The 26227-nt window shown below is 50.0% G+C and overlaps 11 protein-coding genes across 11 annotated transcripts; 5 read left to right on the forward strand and 6 right to left on the reverse strand.

The window, feature by feature from the left end:
- Window positions 1-35: 35 nt before the first annotated feature.
- On the reverse strand, window positions 36-1234 carry AFUA_3G12040 (uncharacterized protein; the record flags this gene model as incomplete). The annotated part of the gene is made up of 2 exons (XM_749324.1): window positions 36-815; window positions 974-1234. The coding sequence occupies 2 exons, from the start codon at window positions 1232-1234 to the stop codon at window positions 36-38; spliced, it is 1041 nt and encodes a 346-aa protein (XP_754417.1).
- Window positions 1235-1578: 344 nt separating this feature from the next.
- AFUA_3G12050 (F-box domain protein) lies at window positions 1579-2664 on the reverse strand (the record flags this gene model as incomplete). Its single annotated transcript, XM_749323.1, has 1 exon — window positions 1579-2664. The coding sequence occupies one exon, from the start codon at window positions 2662-2664 to the stop codon at window positions 1579-1581; it is 1086 nt and encodes a 361-aa protein (XP_754416.1).
- Window positions 2665-2951: 287 nt separating this feature from the next.
- On the forward strand, window positions 2952-5342 carry AFUA_3G12060 (cobalamin-independent methionine synthase II family protein). The gene is made up of 3 exons (XM_749322.2): window positions 2952-3971; window positions 4033-4449; window positions 4512-5342. Exons 1-3 carry the CDS (start codon window positions 3755-3757, stop codon window positions 5081-5083), a joined length of 1206 nt encoding a protein of 401 aa, XP_754415.1. The 5' UTR covers window positions 2952-3754; the 3' UTR covers window positions 5084-5342.
- Window positions 5343-5486: 144 nt separating this feature from the next.
- AFUA_3G12070 (DUF2945 domain-containing protein) lies at window positions 5487-6175 on the reverse strand (the record flags this gene model as incomplete). Its single annotated transcript, XM_749321.2, has 2 exons — window positions 5487-6058; window positions 6127-6175. The coding sequence occupies 2 exons, from the start codon at window positions 6173-6175 to the stop codon at window positions 5742-5744; spliced, it is 366 nt and encodes a 121-aa protein (XP_754414.1). The 3' UTR covers window positions 5487-5741.
- Window positions 6176-7232: 1057 nt separating this feature from the next.
- Window positions 7233-8040, reverse strand: AFUA_3G12080 (ADP-ribosylation factor family protein; the record flags this gene model as incomplete). The annotated part of the gene is made up of 5 exons (XM_749320.1): window positions 7233-7274; window positions 7336-7448; window positions 7508-7654; window positions 7724-7882; window positions 7947-8040. 5 exons carry the CDS (start codon window positions 8038-8040, stop codon window positions 7233-7235), a joined length of 555 nt encoding a protein of 184 aa, XP_754413.1.
- Window positions 8041-8273: 233 nt separating this feature from the next.
- Window positions 8274-8438, forward strand: AFUA_3G12090 (uncharacterized protein; the record flags this gene model as incomplete). Its single annotated transcript, XM_749319.1, has 1 exon — window positions 8274-8438. One exon carries the CDS (start codon window positions 8274-8276, stop codon window positions 8436-8438), a length of 165 nt encoding a protein of 54 aa, XP_754412.1.
- A 352-nt stretch (window positions 8439-8790) lies between these two features.
- On the forward strand, window positions 8791-11758 carry ccg9 (putative trehalose synthase (Ccg-9); the record flags this gene model as incomplete). The annotated part of the gene is made up of 7 exons (XM_749318.2): window positions 8791-9200; window positions 9353-9493; window positions 9549-9958; window positions 10017-10292; window positions 10357-10821; window positions 10875-10984; window positions 11043-11758. Exons 2-7 carry the CDS (start codon window positions 9386-9388, stop codon window positions 11756-11758), a joined length of 2085 nt encoding a protein of 694 aa, XP_754411.1. The 5' UTR covers window positions 8791-9200; window positions 9353-9385.
- A 254-nt stretch (window positions 11759-12012) lies between these two features.
- On the reverse strand, window positions 12013-12801 carry AFUA_3G12110 (dynactin subunit 5; the record flags this gene model as incomplete). Its single annotated transcript, XM_749317.2, has 2 exons — window positions 12669-12801; window positions 12013-12585 (listed from the first exon to the last, which is right to left on the reverse strand). The coding sequence occupies exons 1-2, from the start codon at window positions 12705-12707 to the stop codon at window positions 12013-12015; spliced, it is 612 nt and encodes a 203-aa protein (XP_754410.1). The 5' UTR covers window positions 12708-12801.
- A 133-nt stretch (window positions 12802-12934) lies between these two features.
- Window positions 12935-17161, reverse strand: ppoC (peroxidase/cytochrome P450 family protein; the record flags this gene model as incomplete). The annotated part of the gene is made up of 13 exons (XM_749316.3): window positions 12935-13125; window positions 13179-13458; window positions 13518-13757; window positions 13819-14233; window positions 14288-14820; window positions 14878-15221; window positions 15283-15613; window positions 15667-15757; window positions 15821-15961; window positions 16017-16221; window positions 16276-16517; window positions 16574-16671; window positions 16742-17161. 13 exons carry the CDS (start codon window positions 17159-17161, stop codon window positions 13100-13102), a joined length of 3366 nt encoding a protein of 1121 aa, XP_754409.2. The 3' UTR covers window positions 12935-13099.
- Window positions 17162-20846: 3685 nt separating this feature from the next.
- AFUA_3G12130 (T6SS phospholipase effector Tle1-like catalytic domain-containing protein) lies at window positions 20847-23687 on the forward strand. The gene is made up of 2 exons (XM_077804436.1): window positions 20847-21649; window positions 21718-23687. Exons 1-2 carry the CDS (start codon window positions 21530-21532, stop codon window positions 23521-23523), a joined length of 1926 nt encoding a protein of 641 aa, XP_077660587.1. The 5' UTR covers window positions 20847-21529; the 3' UTR covers window positions 23524-23687.
- A 978-nt stretch (window positions 23688-24665) lies between these two features.
- Window positions 24666-25688, forward strand: AFUA_3G12140 (uncharacterized protein; the record flags this gene model as incomplete). Its single annotated transcript, XM_749314.1, has 1 exon — window positions 24666-25688. One exon carries the CDS (start codon window positions 24666-24668, stop codon window positions 25686-25688), a length of 1023 nt encoding a protein of 340 aa, XP_754407.1.
- Window positions 25689-26227: the final 539 nt, after the last annotated feature.

Genomic DNA, 26227 nt, shown 5'->3' on the forward strand with positions numbered 1-26227 from the left:
CAACTTTGACATTGTAGATCAAAACCTCGATAACACTAAACCTTCGTGGAGTTCTCATCCCAAATACACCACCTCCCCAATCCCTCTCCCACCCGGTCCTTGACAACCTCCACAACGCAATCCTCCTTCACCATCGAAACCAGAACATGCGTATCAATACCCTGATCCAACGTCCTCATCAACAAACTCGGCAACAGCGGCGTCGACGCCCCCTCATGGAAGATAGAGTAGACGCCCTCATCATCCACCGACGCCCCAAAGTCCCTTCGCGAAACTTGCCGCCTGTCAACCCCAGCCCCCGCCCCAGTGCCAGGGCGGAAGCCTGGCGCAGGTCCAAGTCCCCGCGTATTGACCAGCATCACAGCAAGCTCCGAGCCATGCGCCCTTGAAAGCTGCGTCAGCGTTCTCAGCGCGGCAGTCAACGCCGCAGCGCCCTTGACGGGGTTCGAAGCGCGGATGATATCCTCTGTTAATGAGTCGAGGCCTGCGATGACGAGGAGCGTGCGTGGGCGCTGGCTCTCCGTCTCGCGCTCGCCCTCCGCAGCAGACACTGGGGCTGATTGCAGGGCGTCCGCGACTTGGCTGATGGCTTGCACTGCGGCGCGGAAGTCGAAGACGGGAAGCAGCTGGACGTGGTCTAGGAGGGCTACTGCTTCGTTGCGAGTGAGGGGTGGTGTTCCAGGTGAAGCGAGGAGAGAAGCCAGGAGCTGTTTCGGGGCGAACGGGTCGAAGGTTGGTGGGTGGATTATGAAGGCTTTTGGTTGTGGGGATGGTGGTGCGTTGCGGAGATGCTTTGCGAGGAGGTAGCGGGGGAGCTGTGGGTGTTAGCTAGGTGATCTAGATATAGAGAATGAAGATGCTGTATATGCATCGGGGTGAAGCGCCTGAGATAGTTTCGAGGGTTGTGCATATAGATATGTGCCTGATATGACCTGCCATTGGCTGCAGCCGCATTAAGGGAGTGTCATCTTACCTGGCCGACGAAATCATGGTCATCATCTTCTTGAGCTCTCTGCTTCAGTCTCGAAAACCCGAGTACTCTGCCATAGCGGAAAACGGTCGATGGGCCTTCAAATGCAGCTTCGATGTCCTTTTTTAGATTCCAGATGGATGATGGATCTGGATCATCAGGCTGCTCTGATATCCTAGAAGTCGTGATATGACTGGACAGTAGTGTATGAGCTAGAGTTGGATAGGCTGGTTCAGCAGCGTAGACATTGCCCCATGAAGACATTGCGACGTGGATATAGTACGAGAGCTTACGGTGCCCTGTCGCTAGGTGCTGGTAGCAGTTGGTCGGGCAGAGGACCACCAACAAGGAAAGAAAATATTGCGCAACGATGGCTCTAGGCTGAACGGATGCATCGCAGGTTTAAGATCCAAGAAGCGAAGGGTGCGGCATGCATTCAGGCGAGCATCAGATCATTGAACATCTTTATCTGAACTTCTAGCTCGGATAACGGGTTACGGTGTGGGATAAGGTGCTTGATGCCTGAGGCTCCGAATCAATGGTATTGAAGATGCACTAGACATCGTAAAGCGCTACGCAAAGGAAATTTTGCCCATATATTGACCTGGTCATTTCGCTCCTTTAACCCAGTTTCCATGTCCATCATGGGCCCATTCACTGTCACCCAGAACATCTGTTAATATTGCAGAGAGTTCTGGTCGAAGGGCATCAGACTCGTAGTCGCATGCGCAGAAATGTACGAGGCTTTTGTTTCCCAAGTCCCGGACTGCATGCGCAACTAAAGTATAGCCCGTCGCAAGCTCCATCCACGGATCGCTTGGGTCCATGGATCCCCTTTGCTCTAACTCTGTGGCCTTGTCGTTCAGACACGGTGCCAACCGTACACTGAGCGAGCGCAAACTCGTCATCAACTTCGCAGAGTCCAGCACTAGTTTGACATGGTTGTAGAACGGAAAAACCGCAGTGTAGTGGAATGCTGTCAACCTGTTGAGCGAGAGAGACAAAGAGACACTCTCTGGGTGGGTTCGGGACAACGAGCCCCATCTATTAAACACAGAGGGGACCTGGAAGAGAAAATACTCGTAATGGTTATATGCCTTCAAAGACGAAGACTCGTTAAACTGCAGCGATGACCACTCCCGAGCTGCTAGAAGCCCCGAGCAATCCTCAACATGGGAGACCGGAGGTGGTGCTGCCTGCCGTTGCGTCCTCTCCAATTGCAGTTCTTGCAGCGAGATCTGGAAAGCCCAATTATGTCCATCCATAATCTGGGTTCCTAGCGTCGCTCCGATAAATGACGGTGGCGCCAGAAGAGTGATACGCAGAGGATCGAGGTAGTGCAGAATCCTACGCCACCATGAGGGGTCGTCCTGAGGATCCGACCCGGTATTTCCTCGCGCCAGGATGGACGTCACGTTTCGACACAGATTCCATTTCTGGATAAACTGTAAAAAGCTTTCTCCCTCGCTGATATCAAAGCAGACATGTGCGAACAACCGCGGCCGCGTGACCTCTCGGAGGCGAGAGGACGTTCGCGATAGGTTTTTGAGGTCACGGGTGGCAGATTTGACTATACGGACGCACGGGGCCTGATCGAAACGGGACCACGAAGGAGGATCAGTAGCAAGGTTGGACAATATTTGATCAATTAGCTCATTGGGTAGCGACTCAAACGGCGAAGTCGCTGCGGACATGGTAGCAATGGCTGATGGTCCGAGTTGCTGACTAGGGAGTTAGCGTTAGCGCTCAGTAGCCTCAATGAACTTCACATGACGACAGATCCCGCAACCTGCGTGAAATCGGTCATATCTCCAGATCGGATTGGATGAAAGAGATGTCAAGCCAGTGTCCCAAGATGGATTGTCGATTAGTCCATAGTCTGCGATTGGAGGCGGTGAGAGTGGAGATGACTAACAGTCTCTCGGGAAGACAAAAGGAACCAAGTGCCGAGAGATCTCCACTTATATACCACACATACGGAGCTCTGTACAACTACCAACTCTACTCCATACTCGCCTGATAATTACTGGATGGACAGGTCGATCTCTGAGCCTGCCCTCATGAAGTTGGATTTCATCAGTGGGAACTCCCCACTTTCCAACTTTTAGCAGAATCTCCTAGTCGTGTACGATATGTCCGGACTCTCCTGTCTACTACATGCAAGACACTCCTCAGCAATCGGTAAAACCCCTTGGACTGTGGCTTTGTGGAGCCTGCCTCCGCAATGCTTGACATGGGAGGAACTAGAAAGAAAATACATCCACCAAACCTCGCAAGACTGGAGTACGGGAATACCTCGGCCATGTTACATGAGCTATACCTTGCTTTATGATTTACTAATATAGAAGTAAAACCTGGAGAGCTTCATGCGCCCCACCACATCGCCCTTGACTCCTTGAGTGGGAATCATGTATTCCATAGAACCTGATCCTTTGGCCGCAATGAAACCTCATTCTTCTCAGCGACATCGGGCTCTGACCTTCAAGATGTGGAGAGAGACACCATGTGGGGCTGAGAATCGTTGAGGTGGATGTCATCGGCACGCCTGAGCTGGAGTGAAAAACCAGCAAATTGGAAACATGGATTGACTTTGCATGAGCCCCCTATACTGGAGGAGGGAGTCAATTTGCCCCCTTAACTTTCTGTTACCGAGATTAAAGGATGTGAACTCTTTCCATTCCTCCAAACATCCTCGTGCTTGTTATTTCTCGTATTTCTCGTCTCTGTTAAGCACATAGTTCTGGTGGCAACAGCAACGTTCAGTAAAACCTCTGTATACTCGCCATGGCTCAGCTTCATCGTAACCCGCCCTTCCGTGCCGAGCACCTTGGCTCTCTCCTCCGGACCAAGGAGCTTTTGAAGGTCAAGACAGCGTTCGAGAAGGGACAGGCTTCTGCAGCCGAGCTCAAGGCTGTCGAAGAGAGGGATATCAAGGATATTGTCGAGACCCAGAAGAAGCTGGGCTATGCCGCTCTTTCCGACGGAGAATACTGCAGACACAGTAAGGCTTCCTAATTTGCTGACGTTCACATGGAAATGAAGCTGATTCGATGTACGTGCAGTGTTTTGGGGCAGTTTCTTCCCTGGTCTCGAGGGTTTCGAGGAAGTTACTGACTTTGACGCCGATATCTTCCGCCCCTATGCTCCTGATGTTGCTGCGTTCCTGGAAGCAGGCCACAAGCCTGGCGAGACTGTCATCTGTACTGGCAAGATCAAGCACGTTGGCAGCACATACGTCGACCAGTTCAAGCATCTGGCTAGCCTGGTGGCCCCTGAGGAGGTCAAGAACCTGAAGCTCACCCTTGCTGCTCCCAACTGGTACCACCTTCGTTACAAGAACGGCAAGGCTTTCCCAAAGGACGTGTACAGCACCGAGGACGAGTACCTGAGCGATATCGCCAAAGCCTACCAGGAGGAATTGCAGATCCTGTACGATGCTGGCTGCAGAAACGTCCAGTTTGATGATCCCAACCTTGCTTGTAAGAAACCTGGAAATTGCATGTCCTGGACTGGCCAGCAGACATACTAACCCACACACCAGACTTCTGCTCAGAGAAGATGCTGGAGGGCTGGAAAGCCGATCCTCTAAACACCGCCACTGCCGACGAGATGTTTGACAAGTACGTCAAGCAATATAACGAACTGCTGTCCAAGCGTCCTGCCGATCTCCACGTCGGCGTTCACATCTGTCGTGGTAACTTCGTTGGTAGCCGTCACTTCTCCGAAGGCGGCTATGACCGCATCGCTACCAAGCTTTTCAAGGAGCTCAACGTTGACACCTACTACCTCGAGTACGACACTCCCCGTGCTGGTGGATTCGAGCCTCTGAAGGAGCTGCCCCGCCACAAGAACGTCATCTTGGGCGTTGTGACCAGCAAGTTCCCCAAGCTCGAGGACAAGGAGGAGATGAAGAAGCGCGTCTACGACGCTGCCAAGTTCATCGCTGAGGGCAACAACATCAGTGTTGAAGAGGCCCTCAAGCAGGTTGGCGTCAGCCCCCAGTGTGGGTTTGCCAGTCACCGTGAAGGTAACGCTATTGACTGGGATGGCATGATCAACAAGCTAAAGCTTGTCCGCGAAATTGCTAACGATATCTGGCCCGGTGAGCTGTGAAGCCCACGACCTTCATATGAGACCTGGGGGATGAGAATGCTGCGGATGTCTTCTCTTCTTGGTCTATTTTCAACAATGAGACCCAGGGGGAAGGCATAGTGGAGGATGAAGCTCCAAACGATGTAATGAGTAACGAGAACATCACTTAACGTATGATTCTTGTATTAAAAAAAAATATTATATTGACATGATAGCATATAACCCTCTTCAGAGTTCTAACAATGTCGGCGAAAGAATGATTCGTTATAGTCAACCGGGAGAAGGGTGGCTACTTAAGTACGGAGTACCTTGGGGCTTTAATATATCCGCATGAGTGCTAACTCAATGTAGCCAAGCCTTGGTGTTAGTTGTGTTGCATGTAGAGTATCAGCCAAGAAGCCTAGATATATCGTGTCAGTACGGAGTAACTCAACATTGAAGCTCTTATCTAAGTTACGCCAGTGCAGTATGTTGGATTCAGCTACACTACCTAGACCAAGCTTGTACCTTCAGACGAAAAGATAACAAGCAAGTCCACACGGCCAGGTAGCAACGTGCCTTACATTAAAACTACCTTACGGCTACTGTTGGCTTATCTCAAAACATACAATAAAACAAATTATCAGATAATCCGTCCATTCTCTACTCCATGTCTGCCTCGGCCAGAAAAATCAAGTGATCATTTCATCGACCAGAAACACACCATTGCTCTCTCCCCTCTCCCTCGTCTATCCAGCCATCCTCGACCAGCAACAATCCTACTCTTCAGGGCCCAAGATATTGGACTCTTTGATAGCCGATTGCTTATGCGTACGAGCATTCTCAATCTTTCCCCCCCCCAGTTAGCTCCGCCAGCAACACACTGAATGAAGTAGTAGCTCACCGTGTACCGTGGCTCTTCGTCCGAAGCAGCTACATTGCGACCCGTCATTTGAGTCGGTTCAGTGGCAACCTCGCGGATGATGCCGACAGCCTCGGAGGTTTTAGACTCGGGGCCTAATCGAATGAGCTTAGCATCTAGCCATCTTTTTCCATTTGTTTTGATGGACTGAGGAAGGACATACCTCCGACAGGCTTGTAGCGGACTTTTTCTCCTTTTCTGTAGTCGGGCATTATGACCTGTGGAGTATGATGTAGCTGGGGCGCTTGTTGTGCTTGGCTTGGCTTGACTTGACTTATACCGATAAATCAACTGAGTCAGAGATGTAATCCAAATCTCCAAAACAAGAGGAAGTTTTCAAGCTGGCGGAGCTCGAGTCCAGCCAGCTATTTATGTGTTGTGTGGCCATGTCGTTTTCTGTGGATTTTGCGTCCGTTGCGCGCCACCTTTCTGCGTCAGTTTGACATGTTTCTGATTCTGTGTGAGTGGACGTGCACTCGTGAGAGGATTGATTCTGGTGCCCAAGTCAACATATCTGATGTCTGTAGGCACTGGTATGAGGAAGAGATGGTGATGTGTTGCTTGCATCCTGCGGATCGACGTAATTTTGACGATGCATTAAATCATCCGGGAATGGTTCACGCAATCTTACCGACAGGTTGGGATCTTTACTCCGTGTCCCATGGTGAGCCCTGTTGGTGGATCGATCTTCCGCCATGCGGGACGTGTGCAGGCTGCGGAAAGGATTCCCAGGTCGGATGATCAATGATTGAGTGTTTACAAGTCCGATGCCAAAGCCGATATTGCTTCAAGATGGTCATCACCTGAAGGCGAGAGATCATACCAAGAAGACAGTGAAAATGAGGAACAATTAGCTCACTGTAAACTTCCATTGTATGTGCTAGTCCAAATCTGCCATCTATTTGGGTTCTTTCTACACGGAAAGTCACGGAAACAGATGTATTCGACAAGAATGGCGCTTGAACAGTCAGAGGTACAAAGGACGACAGGTGGATTATTAGTAAAAGGGTATGTATGAATGACCCGCACAGAAACAGAGGGGGATATCATGGAGAAAAAGGAAATAGAAGAGCGAAAATGGAAGACGGGGAAGAAAATGAAACCATGCGGCACATAAGAGCGGAAGTCGGAATGCTGCGTCGTCTGTCATCAAAGCGGACATGAAACGAAGAAATCTTATCACCAATTGACGGAGGGGCATGTTGTACACGAGGCCGCGGGAAGGTACCTCTGATCACGGCACGATCTTGTGGACGCGGGACATAAGAATTACTTCTGGGGCTGAGTCTTGACGTTGTTGGAGAGCCAGGCCTGGTGAAACATCAGCTATTTGCCGGGTCTAGCGGTGGGATATCAGGAAGTAACCACTTACAAGTCCCTCAAAGATTCCAGTACCCTCTGTAGCAACACTGGGCGCCACGTACCACAACTTGTCCTTCAACTTGTTGAGCTGCAGTGCGTTGGTGACCTCCTCCGGGCTCAAATCTGCAAGATAGAGATCCAGTCAGCGTCAATCCCGGTCAATCAGTTCTGTGGGAACCTACGGCCGGGGACATCCTGCTTGTTCGCAAACACAAGCAACAGAGCGTCCTTCATTTCGCGATCGTTGATGATCTTATGAAGTTCCGAGCGTGCTTCTTCCATACGGGCAGTGTCGCTCGAGTCGACGACGAAGATCAAACCTTGGGTGCCTGTGATTCACCGAATGCTAGTAAGTACCCTAATAGACGAGATATTGCACCAAACGTGACGGTTCATACCCGAGTAGTAGTGTCTCCACAAAGGACGGATCTTGTCCTGTCCACCAACATCCCAGACATTGAATTTGACGTTCTTGTAGGTGACGCTCTCAACGTTGAAACCGACAGTAGGAATAGTGGTGACATCCTGATTCGTGAGCTTTAGTTTGTAGAGGATAGCTGCGGGTGACGCTGGTGAGCTTCCAGGCAATTCCATTTAGTCTTCCTCGTAACTGAAACTCACTGGTTTTTCCTGCAGCATCCAAACCCAGCATCAGAATCCGCATTTCCTTCGTGCCGAATATCTTCCCCAGCATCTTCGAAACTTGTCCACCCATGTTGACTAGCGTAAGGCGACTGTCGGAGTCGCGACCAGCAGAGCAGTTGATAACAGGTTTCCTTGGCCGTACGTCCCAATACCGGACTTCACTCGGTCGCAATCCGACGCGATAGTCTGAACTTTCAATTGAGGAGAGAGGAGAGGGGGAAAGAAAGAGGTAGAAACCGTCGGGACCCTGAGTGTCTTCACGTCAGCTTGGGTTCTCCTGTCAACACAATGCAAAAAGTTAATATGAGATCTGCAGAATGGACGCAAGGGAAACAAGACAGGCACATGGGGATTGGGAAATGGAGAGTTGCGCACCTTGCTTGCGAGTACCGAGAGGGGGGTAGGAAAAAGCAGGTCACCGGTGGTGGTTCAAACGTGGCAGCAGAAAACGAGGAGAGCGAGAATTAGATCGTAAGAGTCAAATTGACTTTTGGAGACAGAAAAACCCAACGATCCACAGAGAGACCGGCGCTGTTTTGCTTGAGGGCTAGGCTGGATAGATAGCTACGTAGCTAGGTAGGATAAGTTGCTAGTAACAGCTAACAGTCAAATAAACACGGAGTAATCTCCTTTTTCCTGGACCCAATTTCCCGTGTTGGCCCTGTATCGAACTATCCATAGGACCATAGCTCATAAAGGTACCTGACTGAGAGGGGCCATAAAAGGGGTTGACCATGACTAAGCCGCTTCCCCCCCACGAGTCAAAGAGTCAGCCAAGCAATTCAAGTGTTTCAGCTGTTTGTAGCGTACCCCAGAGCTCTGATAAGAGGGGAGAGGGGCCTTTTTTGTTATTGTTATTGTTGTTGTTGTTGTTGTTGTCGAATAGTTATATATGCATTCCACGATCCTTGTGAGATGACCCGTTCATCTACCAGGAACCTCCTCCGTCGGAACCGTCCACAGATCAGGCAATGAGCGAACAGGAATTGTGTGATCCTCCGTCTTGATTAATGGACTGATTTCGCCTCTTGCGGAGGTAGGCGATCGCGCCATGGTCCTGGACCCTACCCAGGTTCAGGTGACGGGGATCAATCAAGATCTAGATATACCGCGTGGATCGAGTCTCCCCAATGATTGCGCCGACATGAAGGATGGATTATCGTGAACACTCCGAGCTCACATGGGAAGCTGCGGCTAAAAAAAGCATCCAGTTGTTCCTCGGGGTATAAGGTACGTCATGGTCGGAACCGGTGAGGTCACCAACTGGTCCGTTACACGGACGGATAACTGGTCGTACACGCCACTTCAACAGTCCATATCTGAAGGATATTCTTTACTTTGACGAGTCAATGCCATTCTAATATTTCCTCTGCTCTTTGTAGATAATCTATTACCGCGTTATCTGCGCATACATCATGACTGGCGACGGCATGCTCTCCTTCCGACGGCGGTCGTCTGTGCACCAGCAGCGTCGTCTTTCTGTCGATTTCAAGAAGAATTCATGGGCTGCGCCTCCTTCTGGGGTATGAATGGTTTTATTTGAACAGGTGTCGATTTTGGAGTTCTAACTTCAATTAGACCGTCTATGGCGGCATCTCGGTATTATTCACTGACGACGGACATGCCACTATCGCCCTGGCCGTTCGGGACGCAACGTACCTCCTCGAATTCATTCAAGAGAAAGTCCCTCGAAGAACCGATGAGCCTCTTTCTCAAGCGATCAGCGACTTTGTCGTGCACCAACTGCAGCATTTCAGTGAGAAACACCTCGAAAAGTTCATCGGACTGGCAATGCCACAGCATGTCGCAGAGGCATGCCCCCGTCTCTGTTCGCGCCTATGGGCTGAGCTGGACGTCATCCCACTGGTGCTTCCAGAGGAGAAGCGGAAAGAGAATGAGCCGTCCAAACAGCCTCTTCCCACCTATCCAGGCTGGGAGACCAGATCGCTCGATGAACAGGCAGAGTCCATGGGACGAAAATGTGTCAGGTGAGGGGAAATATCGCCTCTGTGCCGTTGCATGTCAGCGTACTTACTTGACGCCCAGACTGTTTGGCCCCGAAAACATCCCGTTGCTGCAAGTCGGTTTCCTAGGTTTGGTCGAGGTCGATACGGCCTTTCACGTACGCTTGACCGATCTGGACGATTTCAAGGCGACGGTCCGACCTCGCACATGGAACGCTGTCGAGCATTGGGCTTCCGACCTTAGGCAAAGGAATATTAAGATAGCCTTTTTCAGTGCCACCCCTCAAGGCGGAGGTGTCGCCCTCATGAGACATGCTCTTGTGAGATTTTCGTATTCATTAGGGACTAATATTAAATGGTGAGTAATCGTCGACCTAGGGGCCACCATATCGCCTACGGAACTAGCTGACGCTGTGTCCCAGGTACGTACCGAAACCACGACCAGGTGTCTTCCGTATTACCAAGACGAACCACAACATTCTGCAAGGTGTCTCAAACCCTGGAGAGCGGTGTACAGAGGAGGACTGGGCAAAGGTCACGGACTGGATTCAAGAGAACGCGAGGAGGTACTGGTTGATTCCTGGAGGGCCGTTGCGGCCTCCATCGGAGGGAGGTGCAGATGTAATTATCATGGACGATCCTCAGATGCCAGCATTGATTCCTATCGCGAAGGAGATGGCGCCGGATAGACCCGTCATTTTCCGGAGCCACATTCAGATCCGAAGCGACCTGATTGCCAAACCGGACACGCCTCAAGCAGAAGCATGGGGCCGAATGTGGGAACTGATCAAGCAGGCCGACCTGTTCATCTCTCACCCGGTGAGCTCATTCGTACCGAGGAACGTGCCTAAAGAGATGGTGGGCTATATGGGAGCGTCTACAGATTGGTGAGTTCTCAGCCCTTTGCCAGTAAGAGCAAATGACTGACACTTCATTGTAGGTTGGATGGACTGAATAAGAACATGCGGGACTGGGATATGGCATATTACGGTCGCGTTTTCAATGCCGCCTGCAGAAACTCGGGCATGCCTGTAATATCTGTCCCTGAAGGTGAGACGGCCTTTTCCTGGGGGGGCAAGTTGAATCCTTTCCCACTAACAAATAACAGACGAGTACATTATCCAAATCGCCCGCTTTGATCCCTCCAAGGGCATCTTTGATGTTGTGGAATCCTACGAGAAATTCTACAATCGTCTGACTGCTGCACTGCCTGACGAGAAGCCTCCGAAGTTGTTAATTTGCGGACACGGCTCGATCGATGACCCTGATGGTTCGCTCATTTACGATGCCGTTGTGTCTCACATTGAGCATAATATCCCCTACTTGATTGAACAAATCTGTGTAATGCGACTGGGCCCATCCGATCAGATACTGAATGCGCTTATGTCCAAAGCCAAAGTTGCTTTGCAATTGTCTACGCGAGAAGGATTTGAAGTTAAGGTCTCGGAGGCGGTTCATAAGGGTACGCCTATCATTGCGACTAGGGCGGGCGGAATCCCTCTGCAGGTCGAGAATAACAGGAGCGGTTTCCTGGTGGATGTTGGAGACACGGACGCCGTGGCCGAGTACCTGTTCAAGCTGTTTACGGACGAAGAGTTCTACGGAGAGATGAGCCGTTACGAGATCAAGAACGTCTGTGATGAAGTAAGCACCGTTGGCAACGCGTTGAACTGGCTCTACCTCGCGTCCAAGATGTCCAAGCACGAACCTGTCCGGCCAAATGGCCGGTTCATCAACGATATGGCACGCGAAGAGGCGGGCTTCCCATATGAGCCCGACGAGAGCCGGTTGACCAGGGCAGTTGAGGTGGAGAATATGGGTTGAACCCCGATCCTCTGGAATTCGACTTTTGCTCCCGTGTATGATAATAGACGACTGCGATGTTTTGATGAGCCTAATGTGCATATAACTTCTTGAGATCTACACTCAATCGATTTGCTTACTAGAAGACATTCCGCATGAAACATAGCAAACGCGAACACAGCTATCAGGGGGTATATACTAAAAAGAAAGCAAAAAAAGCACCATCCCAAGACCATGGCCATCCGTTGCGATAAGTTCACAACCCTCCCTCTCCTCTACCTCCCAACCATTCTATACCTCTCCCTCGCCATCCCCCCCTCGGCCCCCTCAACCCCATACCCCTCCCCGACCTCCCCGACAATCCTCGCCGGCGCCCCGCCAACAACACACCAGCTCGGCACCACCATGCCAGCTGGCACCACGGCCCCATCAAGCACATACGCAAAGTCCTTCAGGATAGCCATGCTCCCCACTACCGCCTCCCGCCCAATATGCACATGGTTGCCCACCATCGCCGCCTCCACCACCGCCCTCTCCCCGACAAACACATGGTCGCCGATCTTGAGCGGGTAGAACGTGTGTACTCCCCGGTGTAAGCGGGACGGCGGCCTCAGCACCGCCTGCCGTGAGATGTAGCTGTACCTGCCTATTGTAATGGCCACGGAGGGGGTCGAGGGTTGTGAGGGGCGGGTGCTGCCGCCGCCGCTGCCGTCGGCGGGGGCAGAGGATGAGGAACGGTACAGGTCTCCCCGGATGACGGCGTCTGCTTGGATGACGGTCTTGCCGCCTAGAATGATGTGCTGCGTTCCGTGGATTTGGGAGCGGCGGGAGATTTTGTTGCCGGTGTCCTATGAGCCAGTCGCTGCGGTTAGACTTGGTTTAGAAGGGTTGAAGGTTTTGAATGGGAGAGAGGGGGGAGAAGGTTGCGTACAGTTTCGATGTACTCGCCCTTGGCTTGTTTGGGAGGCATTTTGGCAATTTCCCGTGCGAGTTGGACAATTACTTGAGGATTGAGTCTTTGGTCGCGCCGTAGGTGACTGAAAATGGAAGAATGTTGGATGTTTACGGTGTACCTACCTATCTTCGGTGGGCGGTGAAGAATGACTGATTTGCGATAAGATAACTTATCAGATTTAAAGGCGGTACTACGGTATCAACATAGAGACTGAATTGGGTCAGATTAGTAAATTACCCATGTTGCTCGCATAACTTGCATTGCACATATCATTACTATGCTACGCTAGATTATAAAGCCAATCCTCAATATCCAAACGAGAGGTATCTTAGTCGTGTTAAGTCGTGGCATGCCCATCTATACACCAGCTACAAGACAAAGCTGGGAATCGCGCGGCGATCGCTGGCTTAGGCATCGTACTGGACACGGAAAGCTGGGAGAGACATTAGCAAGACTGATGTGCCAATGGTAGCCGGGAACACTCACTTGTCGGGAAGATAGAGTAACTGCCATGATCCTCCCTCAGGTACGCAGAATAGCCACCGGGCTGAGGGATCTTCTTCAACTGTCCTTGAACACCAGGAGCGACGCGGAGGTTGTTCAGACGCCCAACAGCTCGCAGCATGGCGGTCAATGCAATGTGGCTGGTTTCCTTGCTAAGGAAGCCGTGTGGTCCTAGGGTTGGGTTGATGTAGGAATTCATAGGTCTATCCAGGCGCACTTCCGCTGGGTCAGGGAAGACGCTGGCATCACGGTTTGCTTTCGCCTAGTAACCGAGGGTTAGAAAGAGGCGGGATAGTACAACACTAAGGGGGTGGAACGTACAAAGCTGACAAAGACCTTGTCGCCAGGCTGAATGGTGACCTCGACGGCCTCATCAGTCACGGCGAGGGTAGTTTCTGACTGGCGGTACAACCCAGACATATCGTTGAGACGCACAGCCTCCAAGCAGTAATGCAGCAATTGTTCGTCCGACTTCTTCGTGTCCTGTTTGGCCAGGCGTTGGATTGCTGGGAGATGTTTGCTGCCTTCTTTCGACAGGTAAAAGTCGACGATCTGGGTGAACTAGATCAACCATCAATTGTCAGTTATCTCGAGGCGCACAATCATTGGGGGATGGACTTACTGCTTGGGCCTGAGCGGGGACCATGGCAATGACTGTGGGCAAAAACTGCGCCCATGCAATCTCGTGAGCCCCCAGACCATTTTCCAGAAGCTGCTTCGTCAAGTGCACTCCGTACTCCTTGAGAGCATTCTTATTCTCGCGGAAGCTGCGAAAAATGCCAGAGAGTAGACTGCTACCGCCAAGCGCCTTGACATTGGCCTCGAGAGCTTTGCCCAGCGGCTCACCAACGGCCTGAGACGCGTGGTGCAGAGGGTAGGACTTGGTCTTGTCAATGTCGAAGTAGAGGCAATTATACAAGGCTGCTAAAACTTTGAACATCTCGTGCTCCGTGTAGATGCCTCGGGGGTTCTCCTTGCTTTTCAGAGGGAGGGAGAAGACATTTGCGGCAAAGATCACCGGAGTAAGATTGCCAACACTGCCAAATCAGTTAGCGACTTATTGAACGTGCACTGGAAGAAAAAGAGCTCACTCGTTGGTAATATCCACTTGATTGATGCCACCAAATCTCCTTGTCTTGTCTTCGAGAAGTTTCGCGGTGATATCCTCATAAAATTCTTTGACACTCCGGTGCCACTCCTCTTTGTTCAGCAGCTTGCTCATAACGTCAGCGTGCTTCTGGATAAAGGCACTATCCTGATATAGCTTGAACTCCTTGCTGGCCTTTCCGAACACAAACTCGACGGTGTCACCCCAGGCAGCACGGAACTGGTTCTGCTGCTCCGCGACCAACTTGGCATTGGAGTACGACACCAGGTCGACGCGAGGAGGAGTGTACTGGGGGCGGTCCCAGGAGTAGTGAATCTCCCTGCCCAGATCCTTCATGATCTTTCGGTTCTCACTGGGGATTGTCATGGGGTAGTGAGCGTAGATAGAGTCAGGCTTGAACCAGTTGGGGAACGCTCTGGTGGCGAGCTTGTAGAAAATACAGCCCTGGTTGATGCTGAGGTCATATCTGACCTCGGAATAACCCCAGTTGGTGAGGTTTCTCGGGTTATAATCGATCTGGAACAGCTGTCAGGGCGGCGGCAGGGAAAATCCAAAGGAAGCTGTATGACTTACTGTGTAGAAACGATCACCACGAACAAGAGCCACTGCGTCAGACAGAACGGCCCGTGAAATAGTATAGGTGGGCGCAATGCCAACACCAGGGACCATGGGCTGCTTTGCTTCCTCAGCCACGATTCCGGGATAGAGTTCCACAAAGTCAGGATGGTCGTACAGACTCCGAAGGGACTCCGCGACGTCTGGGTCCGAGTTGATCTCTTCAAAAGTCTCGTAGGGCTTCAATCCGAAGAACTTTCGGAACTCATTGAGTGAGCCCACATTCCACTTCCGGCTCTGAATGATGCCCAAGATTTCCACGTTCTTCAGAACCTTTGGAACATTACGTGCGCCGAAAGAGCCTTTCATAAAGAATACCGGTTAGCCACTGATTTTTGATTCAGAGGTTGAGCTCAAACTCACCAGCAACATCCTCAACAGCGTTGACCAAAAGGTTGACGAGGTCTTCATCCTTGAATCGTCCATCGGCTTGACGTTCCAGATCGGCGAACGTGCGCTTGGATGGATCCTTGGGTAGTTCCGCCTGATACTTGCCTAGACCCATGAGAAGCTCTGTCATCGAGACTTCCGAGGCAGGCTTTCCCATCAGCCTCTCATAGACGTCTTCAGTCCATTTCTCATCGGTGGCGCTAGTAGCCGAGTGCCAGCGGTATGCCAGGTTGAACTCGACGGAGCATTGATTACCCAAACCAGAGGGCGCAGTGTGGCTTCCCTCCATTTGAGCCCGGGGATCCTGCTCACGTTTAATTTCCCTACTTTGCAGGGTATCCAGCTGCGTCAACTTACAAGACACCAAGTCGAATTGGTTCTGTTCAGATTCACGATCGTGCGCAGATAATCATACAGAGTGATGTTGATGTAAAGACCGCAGGTAATGCTATCATTCGTTAGTCTAGAGCACCGCAGGATAACACAGGATTAGAGGAAAAGGCTTGCGTACAGTCTACCTGTCTGGAAGAGATCCTCATCGTACTTCGCCCAGGCCTTCTTAGCCTCTTCTTCCGACAGATTATCCGCGGGCTTGGTAAAGCGGCCATTTTCGTTGATTGCCGCTAGTTGCTCCACGGCATAGTTGTGGAATCTAGTAAGGGCTCGAATTAGCGAACGCTCCCAAACCATTGGTATTGGAGATGGACCTGTTCAGCATAACCATCAAGACGCAGCAAGTGGCCGGGAACGCCTGAAGACGGGGCTCGGAGAAGCTGTCGGGCTTCAACTTCCCGTCCTTGAACGTCCGGATCAGGTTCTGCTCCTCCTGAACGTCACCATACAAGATGGAGAGGTCCAAGTAACCAGAGGTCTTGTTCATGTTGGGGTTTTTGTAGTCGGTCTGGAAGATATCTGTTTTCGCATTAAAATCTTTCACCGACCTCGTTGATGTCTTTAGAATCATACCGTGGATAATGAGAGATGCCCAGTAGAAGAAAACACTGGACACCTTGTTTGGATGCGGCTTGAAGGTCTGACGAGCGAAGAGCGTGTCAAAAACTAAGCCAGGGTCAGGCAATCCACCAGGCTGAATGATCAATGGGGGGATCGTCCGAGCATATAGGGTGTTCGCAGCTCCGAGCCGCGGGAGCGTTGGGTTATTGTTGGAACCATCGGCAGAGCGATAGGCGTAGTCATTTCCCATATATCTAATTATTGTTTCTTAGCAAACGCCACCAAGGGTAGAGGTCGTTCGCAAACTCACGAGAGAGGAGGGTGAGGCAACGAATCCCACAGCTCCGTAAGGAAGGCGTTTGTTAGCTCCTCGCGATGCTTTGAGTTGTGAGGAAGCCTGCTGACCAGCTACGAGTTGAGTAAATATAGTTTCAGCATTTTGGTCCAGTCGTCCTGTGTTAGCAGTGGGCCATCTTACCTGGATGATGCGCTCCATTAACATGGTCTTGTCATCTATCAGCTGTCCCCCCGGAAGTTTGCTCTCGATGACCTCCTTCAGGGTCTTGAAGTCCTTAAAGCCAAGATGCCTGGCATCCTGCAGTAAGCTGGTCGTATGCTCATGCTCGAGGTAGGCCCCATCCCCAGTCTGGTTGGGAATGGGAGATCGCGAAGCATGGAGAACGGATGCGTATTTCTCAAAAGGAGAGACGGAATTGCCCTTCTTCTCATTACGGTCGTCATCAGACGATGACTTGCGCGCCGCAGAGATTTTGGAGTGACGCTTGTTGTCGTTATTGTTGGTGTTGGCGACGGCGGCACTGCTGCTGGATGCAGTGCCATTCTGCTTGGACTCGCGATCCCCCTTCTTCTTGAAGGTCGACGAGAACCTCCGCAACATTATGACAATTGTGTACGGATGGAATCAGGCGAAACTCAGAGAAGAAGAAAACACAACGAACAGGGGGGAGGATGGGGGGGGAACGTGGAGATAGAAAAATAGCAGCAGGGAAACCGAGCTCCAAACCACCCTGCTCGGACGGAACCATGTATTTAAACGCAGATCCACGCAGTCAATATGGTGCATTAACGTAGCAAGCAGAGTGGATTTGATCCACTAATGGCAGGTGGGAGTATCAATTGGACTGGGAGCAGTGAGAGGTTCGGAGGGATCCTACTGTGGTACTACCATCTAAGCCATATTCAGAACTTTGTAAACTAGGCCATCAAATGGTAAAACTCAGAAACGCATACCCCGCAGGGACAAATAGCTGCTGAACATCTTTGTTAGAAAGAGTGGATCTCCTTGATCCCTGTACCAAAGAGAACCTAGGGATGTGATGACTGTAATTCAGCTTGACGAGTAAGTGCATCTCTTGACAGCCAGTCTCCGGGCCTCGAACAGATAGGTATGGTTTGCATTGGATCTATGATTCATACCTAATGGTACGTAGTGTTTGGTGCCAATGTCAGGCTCAAGAAGCCAGATTTGGCAAGCGGCCGACTGTAGCAAATCCAACAGGTCAGTCTCCACAGTCCCTAGGTAACGATAACGATGGAGATTGCATGGAGAAGCTGCATGACGAGGAATCGGAGGAAAGCATGGGAGAAAATCGAAACTGCAAAAGTGCAAAGACAACTCTCACCCAATCAACCAGGTTCAAACATTAGCGACTTTCCCTATAGCCTCTCTGTACCCAGCAGATTGTCGGGCCCTGGTGCCAGCCACAATGGTCTCGATAATCATCCAGATGATTGCACGAATGTCAGCCGTAGTACGGGGGCACTAGGTGCCGAGATGATAATCAGTCAAAGCTGGAGCTCGGAACAGAGACAGGGTTCTGCTCACTGGTCACTGTCTGCGCCACCTTGGCTGTCTACGACTAATGGATTAAATTCACATCGCTAGAAGCTGTGTCCGGCGCAAGGTTAAAGTATAATGCCTAATTAACTACCCTAAGTATCATTATTATTATTGGTAGTCAGGTGTTGGTTATATTTTAAGACATGCACGCTCCGTGCTGGATGTGGTTGCATTATCTATGGCGCACTGACATGATGATGTAGGTGAATCTCATCCTCCTAGCCTTTTACTGAACGTAAGGGAAAACAAAACTCCTCAAGTCAGTTAAGACATGAAAATCTAGGGATGGGTCATGATGGGTTTTGTACAATATACTCCGTAATATAAATGTGATACAGGTTTCTTTTGTCTGTGCAGATTGAAGTGAAATTAAAATCAGATTAACTATAGACTATGGAGTACAGCAAGCTATTAGGACAAATCTGAAATAATAACTTTAGGTCATGGGGATAAGTAGACTTTTATAGTTTTCTGTTGGTAGTAAAAATTACTCTATTAACCTAATATTATACTATAATAGGGTTAACTATATAATAATACAGGCCTAATTAGTAATAAATATATTTTAGTATCCTAGGACTAATATTAAAGCCCTTAGCCTTTAGAATATAAAAAAGATTCTTTTTCTCTAAGCTAACTTAAAAAAAGAACCCTAATATAAGTATATACTATATAGCATAGTATTAGAGCTTACTATATAATTTTACTTCTTAATATCCTACCTCTATAGTTATAATTTAATTATATATATAGTAAGCTAAATCCTATGTTAATTAAGAAGGAATGTTTAGAGTAATTAAATAAAGAAATTATTTTAATATTAGTTAATTAGCTCAGCCTTATAAGGCTTAAGGTTAATAAAAAATAAGATATAGTAATGCTTTATTATATAGATAGAGATATTAGAAAGGTTAATAAGATAATAAAAAGATCTAGGGAGAGAGAGAGAAAAATAAAATCTTATATAGGCAGAATTACTAGCAGTCTATATACTTAAAACTCCTGAAGTTATTAATTTCGGATTTGTCCTAATGGCTTGCTGTAATAGAGTACCCGCCACTCAAACCTTTAATGAAGTCAGAAAACTCACTCAGGACCGACCATGAGTAGACTAGCCGCAGTTACTAAGCTACTAGGGTGAGTACTAGTCTGAGGTGCCCACACGTACACCATTTCACTCATCAGGCTAGGATGTCCTGCACGGAGTAGCTCCATTGATAGCTGACCGACATCAATACCTACGTACTCAATTGGTCATGATTCTCAGCCACTAAGAGAGCAAAGGTTCAGTCATACGCCTGTCACTCTCCGTCTTCTTATCTTGGAAGGCAAGGGATTGTGGAAATAGAAAAATCTCTCACCGACCACTGTCCTACGCGACACCGTTAGATGTAGATGGCGTTGGGAGAATGAATTTAAAGAATATGTGTCAGGATGCAATTGTTCCATGCGACTAATGGAGGATTATTCTGAAGCCAGAGAGTGGATGATAAAAGCGCCTATTTATCTAAGTCCAACTGTGGCTCCTTCAGCTGCCGTGAAGTCAAGCTAGTGGATGATCAACCAGTTAACAACATAAAGTAGGTGGATACCTGGCACAGGTAGAAGATACATGGTTTGTGGTGTGCGTTTAGAAAATTCAGTGACAAGGGGGAGGGGTAGGTTAGGTTCGTGCTTTGCCCAGCAAGGAGAGCAGCTTACTTGCCAAAACACAGACAGAAACCCTGGCATTCTATATATGCACTTCTATGTATATATCAGAAACTAGTCAGACACTTCAGAATGATTATAACAAGATATTCCATCAAGATAACAAGAGAATACAGCCTTGTTTTTGGAAGAGGTTCGTTTGTGGAGTGACCATGCGAGTGACTGGGGCCATACAGCAAAGTTGGACGAACCCTCCCAGCCCGTCTTGGTGGATCGAGGAGAGACGATCGGCAGCTCCCGAATGGTTCATGGCCTGCCCCAGGCCGCCAGGCCCCCACTTCGGCGGAGAGACACCTCAGGATCCAAGGTTCTGAGGCTGTCATAGTTACAGTCTCTTCGGAAGCGCCATACTCATAAAATACTCCTGTGATCAGACTGAGTAGACAAAACGAGTACGTATTTAGCCCTTAGCCAATGACTTACAAGTGATGAATTTTTCAAAATGCAGCCCATAAGATCATGCGTAGGAGCAGCAGCTTGCATGCTTTGATTGCTAGTTCATCCAGGATCATCAGCTAGCCATTGCTAGACGTGGTTGGCCCTTTTCTTTTTCGCTGTTGCACAGCAGGGACTTTCCTTTTTTTCTGCATTCCCGCATGAAACTATTGTTGTCCAGTGTCCTTCTTGTGCAGGGCCTGGCTAAACTGCTCCTAGGCCTGGGACAGCCAGCCATGGTCTCGGTAATCTCCACCCAGATAGCATCAATGGGGAAAGATCGTCATCATCTCCTGCATCTCGATGGAAAAGCGATCCATTCGATACGCGTCTTGGTCACACGGAATTTTCCCTCTCAATATCGAAAAAACCTCTAGCCTGATAACTAATATCGCAGACATTCTAATGGCCTGAATCCTGTGGAAGATTACCTGCCACCTCGATCGTCAACACTAGTAGGTACACCATCTTTTCAGGGATCAAATCTTCAGACCGTGTCACAGAGGGGCGAGAGTAGACACATCCTCCTGCGGTTGAAGATACTCCGACTATATTTTCCGGTCATGCTATCTTTGACGAATCTAGCAGGTGGATGCATGCATAATCACATTACGGACTGTATGAAATGTATGATAGGCTCTACATCTGCTGGTGTCCAAGCCGCTTGCCGTGTAGCTGGATACTTGGGGAGTGAGATGAACACTTGAACTTGTGGCATTGAAATGCCCCACCAACCACTGCTGCTTTGACCAACAAGATTCCTGTTCGCTCTCATGTCTCGCTTCTCAGCGGCTGAACCAGTTTGGTTCAAAAAAAGAAAGAATGCTTCCAGCGGACCACTCGCTCTTTATCTACCCCTTCATGTTGATCTGCGTGGGAGGAACGAGCTTCCCTTGCTGCTGAGCGCCGGGCGATAACTAAATGTCCTGGCCTGCAGGGATAGTTTCGTCTTGACTCTTTTCTCTCATAGATGTCGAGAACTGTGTTACCATAGACTTGACCGCTGTCTTCTGGGGTCTGGCCAAGGTGTCAAAGCCCAATCCCGGTCTCTACTGGTATCACAGTATAAAGTGCGAGCCAAGCAACTGTTACCTGCAGTTGCATGTGGGATCCTCTGGAACTAAGAAACTGTACATAAGTTTTGCCCCTCCGCGAGTCGGGGATTAATCTGTCATTTGTTCCGATTGCTTTTGTTTTTGAAATTCACAGACAGCCAAGTGATCGCGCAGGGAGCATCAACAGGTATACCTGCGCGATACCATGGACACAGTACCGCTGGGGCCGGCCCCCATCCCAAAGCAGTTTGTCCTTTGCTTTGATGGTACTGGTAATAAATTTTGCGGTGATGAATCTGACAGCAACGTGCTCAAGATCTTCCGGGTGAGTCGTCCCCTAAGCCGCGTGTAGTTTGTCGATGCGTGTGCTTACAGAGGGTTTCCTGGATGAAGATGCTAGATCGCAGTAAGAGTCACCAGTACCATTACTACCAGCCAGGTATTGGCACATACGTGACGTCGAACTCCCTTTCCAGTGATGGGCGATTCCACCGGATCAAGTCGGCCTACCTGAAAGCTAAGGACTCCGCCGTGGGTTCCTCCTTCGACCAGCATGTCATGGGTGGTTATAAATTCCTCATGAGATACTATGCCCCCGGCGACGATATTTATTTTATTGGTTTCAGTCGCGGTGCTTATATCGCGCGCTTCCTGGCGGAGATGCTTGATTATATCGGCTTGCTGGAAGCGGGAAATGAGGAGCTGACTAGGTTCGCATGGAAGACCTTTGCCAAGTGGCAACAGCGTCGGCGCGGGGACAGTGAAGAGGAAAAGGAAGAGAAGAAAAAATTGTTCCGATTCATGAAGGCTTTCCGTGAAACTTTTAGCAGACCTATCAGTCGCATAAAATTTATAGGTCTATTCGACACGGTCAATAGCGTGCCGAGGTTCGAGTCAGCCTGGATGCAGAGAAGCAAATTCCCCTACACTGCTCGCAGCTCAGCGAGGATTATCCGACATGCCGTAGGCATTGACGAACGACGCGCCAAATTTCGACAGGATCTCATCTCTGAGGTTAAACCATGGTCAATGAATAAACGAGGTCCTCGTCGCTGGCAGCGACACCTGCATCACTTCCGTCATGATGAGGGTCCGGAGTCAGAGAAACCGAATGGTCTACCATCCATTGTCGTGAACGATGACGCGAACGTGGAGAACGGGCCGCGAAACACACCAGGCCGAACGGATCAAGAGGAAACGGGATCCGTCTACCGCAGTGCAGATGGATCGCGTGCCGGAAGCATTCGCAGTGCACACCATTATCGTTCATCCTCGCCGCTGAAGAGAACGAAATTCGGGTTGGCTGTACCTATGATGAACCCATCTACAGAAGATTTAGCATCAGTTAAGAGTGGTAACTCGATGCTTTCGCTTCAGGTGCCGGAAACCGGAAGTCGGGCTCCTAGCGAGTACGATGAAGATGACGAAGATGAAAAGCATCAGGACATTCAAGAAGTCTGGTTTCCCGGCGGACACGCGGACATCGGCGGGGGTTGGAAACTTGGCGAGGGCGAAGAATGGCCTCTTAGTCATGCACCACTGGTATGGATGGTACACGAGGCACAGCGTGCGGGCCTTCAGTTTGACCCGCGCAAGCTCAAAAAGTTCGAATGTTGCGAAGAGTATGACGGGGAGATTTCGCCTTTGCATGAGCATCTCCATTGGGAACAGAATATGGATATGTGTCAAGATCCAAGCCATGGAGAAGATGATGATGAGCACATGAGATTCGCCCGAAAGGAGGATGAACAGAACGCGTCTAAATCCAAGCGCAGATTTTTGGAAGCTCTGTACGAGTCCAGCACGAAAGGAATCCTGCATGATTGTTTGGCTTATGGCAATGGGCTGCCATTCACGTCAGTCTTGTCGTGGCGGATCATGGAGTATCTTCCATTCCGTCGCATGGATTTGCAGGACGATGGCTCTTGGAAACCGATCCGGTGGCCTCTTCCCTGTGGAGAGGTGCGAGATATTCCCAAGGATGCTCAAATCCATGTCTCGGCCATTCGCCGCATGAAGGCCAATCCCGAGTACCGACCGGGCAACCTAATCATTGGCGGCGGCGGACGTGGTGTCAAACGAGCTCCAGCAGAGTATGGCATTGGTGAATGGGTAGTTAAAGACCACGAAGGGGATCCTGTACGCGAAGTGTACGTCCGCAAGTGTGTGTCGAAGATGTGCAAAGAGGCACATGCCTGATCAAGGACCCAATGTCGTAGTCTACTACCTTATTTATCACGTTCCATTTCATAAATAGTCCCTCCAATTTCTGATACATATCATGTTGTTAGATTGGATGATCACTCTCTGATATTCAGGATGTAGGTCTGTCGTAATGTATAACACTTACTTGCTTCTTACATCAGCTAGAGGTGTTTGCGAATGTTCGTTACTTGAGTAACTGATCAATGGTAGCTCCTTACAACAGGCTTCCTGTCCAGAGTAAGGGATCCAAAGCCAGCTTGGGGTATTCAACTCCTTAGACGAGGTAAGTTGCAACTATCGTGTTTAAAGTAGATTTCGTCGTTCTGTTCTTGCCCGCAGCTGTCGACAAAGGTGTCGGTGGAGAGACGCTGGAGGCGGCCAGGGTCAGGTTCTTTCCCGTCACTGGTCCCAGCGCGATTGTAGATTTTGTCAACCCCTGAACATTATTGCAAGCGATCCTGGGACATATGTGCCCTATCAGGCTGAGAAATTGCCGCCTTGCGAGGAGTTCACAGTCGCTGTTCTCCAAGGAAGCGTGCCCCTGGCTGAGGAGCACAGATCACGTATTGGCCATATTCGAGAAACCAGTACAAACGAGGGAAATTTTGGGCAGGAATGATTCGCAAGGAGACGACGAGAGAAGAAATTTCTTTCCACCTAAAAAGCTACATATTCTTCTTGATTCGCACATCGTCACTGCTTCTGCTATCGCAAGTCGTCCCGTGGGTGGTTTCCCTCTCTTTCCTCCTCCTTCTGTCCGCTCTTCTCCGACCGCTTGATCACGCCGCGGTTTCGCTGCTCCTCTTCTTCTGCTTCACTTTCTTCCAGCTTCTTCGATCTCACCACTGATCTCTTACGTCTTCCATAAATCCCCCTTTTCTCCCTCGTGTATGAGGTTCCCTTCTCCTCTGGTCGTCGATACAACCAACTATTACATGGGTCTGCTGGAGGTTGATAATATCGCCAGGGGTATAATCGATTTCGTCACGACTCCGTACCCTTTTCCTTTTTTGGGTCCGAGAGTCTGGACCATCTAGGATCGATTCACTCTCATGGTTCCCGTACACAGTCAAGCATGAAGTCGATCTTGTTCGAAACACAGGATTTCATCGTTACCTTTCCGTTTTCAGACAGACATGGAAGCTTCCCGTTCTTCCCCAGAGGGGCGCATTCCTCCGCCCCGCGCTGCAAGAACGGTCGCAGTCGAACCAGTCAACACGGCAAGCTCCGCGAATGCGATTAAAGAGGCTACTGGGAAATCAGAGCGGTCGGGCAACGTCATGGTAGCCTTATCTCTTACCCCCGACCCTCCGGTCCCTCCGCCGAGTCGCTCGACTTTTCCCCGCGCCCATTATCGCTCACGGTCGTTGGCGGAGGTCTCGGGTGTGCTTCCAATGACGCGCGCTCACTCGTCCCCGGGGCTGGACTCCAAAGGGCGATATATCTTCGTCAATGGTCGAGAAGCGCCTTTGACACAGAATGATAATACTCCAAGACGGTTTCTACCTTTGCAGATACCTTCAAGGGACTCCCTCGAAGCCAGGATGGCACCTCTGAACATTTCAGAAACTATCTCGGAGCATGCTGAGCTTGGCACGACCATGAAATCACCACCACATGGGGAACCCTTTACCACATCTCCCGTCGCATCACACAACTTGCGTGTCGGGCGCCGACGACCATCGTCACCCCTTCACTTCCCCAGTGCGACTTCGATCACCCAACCTACTAGCAGTCCCTCATCGATCCATTCGTCACCAGTGGTTCTCGGCTCAAAATTCAACGAAGCCTTCCCGGGATACTCGACTTCCTCTACGTCGTCAGTACCATCGACTCCTACAAGCCTCCGATCGCGCAGTCCGAGCATATCCTCGCTCGAGACGATCCCGGATATTCCAGACGCCGAGGATGCGGCCATCGAAGCCGACCGAATTGCAGCGCTCAAGGCTGCCGCAGATAGGGCAGACGAAGCGGAGGCGGCAGCCAACGGGACCAGGCGCCGTGGTACATCTGATGCGTTGAGTCCAGCAGGTTCTTCTGGCTCTCTGCGAGGCGGTTTAGGAGTCTACGGAGCGAGGATCGACAAGAGAAAGCGCTGGAGTGTCTGTGGAGCGGAACGTCGGCAGGATCTTGATCTCGAAACGATATGGGAAGATTGATTTAAAGGGCTCGAGCTCATAAGTTATGCGCTTCGCAACTCGGCCGTTAAATGCTGTATGAGGTGTGTGAACGACTCGCTTGTCGTGATTGAACGCAGCTTCAAACCATCTGGGAGAAGCTGGTGTTGAGGACATACTTTAGCCAACATCTCTGTCCTACACCTGCTTCTTCTATCGCTTTTCTTGCAAATACTCCCAATCACTATCTACGCACTGTATCATACATACATGCTATTGCTTGTTCGGGACGCTACACGAAATCCTGGACGTTGCTTTTTCTTTGACGCTCATACGAGGAGTTTGTGAATACCCAGATTGCCACTTGCTCTGTTTACTGTACGGTACTTTGGTTGTTTGCTTGTTTGTGTCTCTGGGAAGGTGCGGTTTGGGTATCACGCTGGTCCGGCGATACTCTCAGTCGTTCATATTGGGGGCGCAGGTTATTGTGATTGATTATGCGAGGTGTTCAGCAGGCTTTTGAACGTCTTCTTTTTTTTTTCCTTTTTTGTTTCCCTTCGTGGCTCTCTTGGTATTTTGCT

This window comes from Aspergillus fumigatus, chromosome 3 (assembly GCF_000002655.1).
Source record: "Aspergillus fumigatus Af293 chromosome 3, whole genome shotgun sequence".
NCBI lineage: Eukaryota > Fungi > Ascomycota > Eurotiomycetes > Eurotiales > Aspergillaceae > Aspergillus > Aspergillus fumigatus.

Coding starts and splice junctions, on each gene's coding strand:
- AFUA_3G12060 (XM_749322.2), top strand. CDS start 3,755: ATGGCTCAGCTTCATCGTAACCCGCCCTTCCGTGCCGAGCACCTTGGC. Junction 3,972..4,032: donor CGGAGAATACTGCAGACACA/GTAAGGCTTCCT, acceptor ATGTACGTGCAG/TGTTTTGGGGCAGTTTCTTC. Junction 4,450..4,511: donor TGATGATCCCAACCTTGCTT/GTAAGAAACCTG, acceptor CCCACACACCAG/ACTTCTGCTCAGAGAAGATG.
- AFUA_3G12130 (XM_077804436.1), top strand. CDS start 21,530: ATGGACACAGTACCGCTGGGGCCGGCCCCCATCCCAAAGCAGTTTGTC. Junction 21,650..21,717: donor ACGTGCTCAAGATCTTCCGG/GTGAGTCGTCCC, acceptor TCCTGGATGAAG/ATGCTAGATCGCAGTAAGAG.